Source organism: Eimeria mitis, genomic scaffold (genome assembly GCF_000499745.2).
Source record: "Eimeria mitis Houghton genomic scaffold, Emh_scaff1295, whole genome shotgun sequence".
NCBI lineage: Eukaryota > Apicomplexa > Conoidasida > Eucoccidiorida > Eimeriidae > Eimeria > Eimeria mitis.
Window position 1 is genome coordinate 4,151 of NW_013568640.1, and position 1,336 is coordinate 5,486.

The 1,336-nt window shown below is 34.9% G+C and overlaps 1 protein-coding gene across 1 annotated transcript in view; it reads left to right on the plus strand.

The window, feature by feature from the left end:
• EMH_0033960 (Immune mapped protein-1, related) overlaps positions 1–1,336 on the plus strand; it is a gene marked incomplete at both ends in the record, with an annotated part of 2,690 nt that overhangs the window by 1,105 nt on the left and 249 nt on the right. Inside the window, 2 exons of the mRNA XM_013494807.1 lie at positions 120–278; positions 553–700. Coding sequence (XP_013350261.1) covers positions 120–278; positions 553–700 — 307 coding nt within the window. The remainder of the gene's footprint in view (positions 1–119; positions 279–552; positions 701–1,336) is intronic.

The following is a 1,336-nucleotide window of genomic DNA, read 5'->3' on the forward strand; positions in this document are numbered from 1 at the left end:
GTATGGTACCCCTCATTGCTATACAGCAAAACGATAACCTTTTATTACTGCTTATTTATTTATTTGTTTATTTATTTATTTATTTATTTATTTTTGTTTTTTTGTTTTTTTGTTTGCAGTACAAGTGGGAGATATGGAATAAGGTGCAGCGCCAGGGGTACTATCAGGGGTGGCTGAAGTTTATAAAGGCAGCAGATGAAATGGAGGCCTCCATAAAAATACATAAATATAGCGAGCCCGCGCCGCCAGCGAAGGTGTTCTTGCTGCACTCGGGGCCGGTGAGCAGCAACAAGAAACAGCTAGCTAGCTTGCTGCTACAGCTAGCTAGCGAACGAGCTAGATATAGACTGATACGTGTAGCTAGTCAGCTAGCTGTCTGGGTAGCTGTATATTATATAGCTTTCAACTGCCACAAATGAATAGCTAGCTGGGTGCTTGCTGACTCATGTAGCAAGCTAGCTAGCTGTCGCTTCTGTATTGAAAATAAGAAAACATAGAAATAAAAAGAGAAAGATGATTGTGTGTTGTATCTGTATTTGTATTTTGTTTTAGATTGAAAACAAAGTGCTGCCTGTGATGGAAGAAGAATCTTTCAGTGTTTCTGTGTTTGGCTTTGCTGCGGTGACCCCGCCACCATCGCCATACAAAGCGGGGGCGAACATAAGCCCAAAGAGATTCGGAGAAATAGCAACAGCAGCAGGTAAATGTTGTTTTATTTCAAGAAATTATTGTTTTTATGATTTCTACGAGTCTTTATACTTCCTTTTGGTACTTGTTTTCCTTAGTTTGGTGGTTTTTCGGCTGTTTTCGCGGTTTCTTGTTTCAGTTCGTTGTTATTCATGTTTATCTATTCGGTGCTTGTTTTGACGTAATAATTACTTTTTTAATTTAATTTTATAATTTAATTTCAATTTCTGAATTCTAATTTTTGTGATAATTTCAGATCCTTGATTAAATTTTTGTTTTCTTTTCATGTTCACGTTTCAGTTCATCGTTCAAGTTTGTGTTTCCAGTCTGCGGTTTTATTTCATGAATTTATTTTGTATTTTCTCTTTGCGAGTTTACTTCATCATTTTAATTTATTTATTTAATATGTTGTTGCAGCTTATAGTTTCAGTTGATGGTGCAAGTATATGATAGCCAAAGAACAAAGTGAAACGCGAATGGTGGTTGCGGTGCAGCTCATGAATTCTAGTCTGTGCTTCCATGCGATGCTATCTGAACACGTACAGTGGCTCCTAAAACTAGTAACGATATAAATAATAATATTTCAATATATATATATATATATATATATATATATATATATATATATATATATATATATATATATATA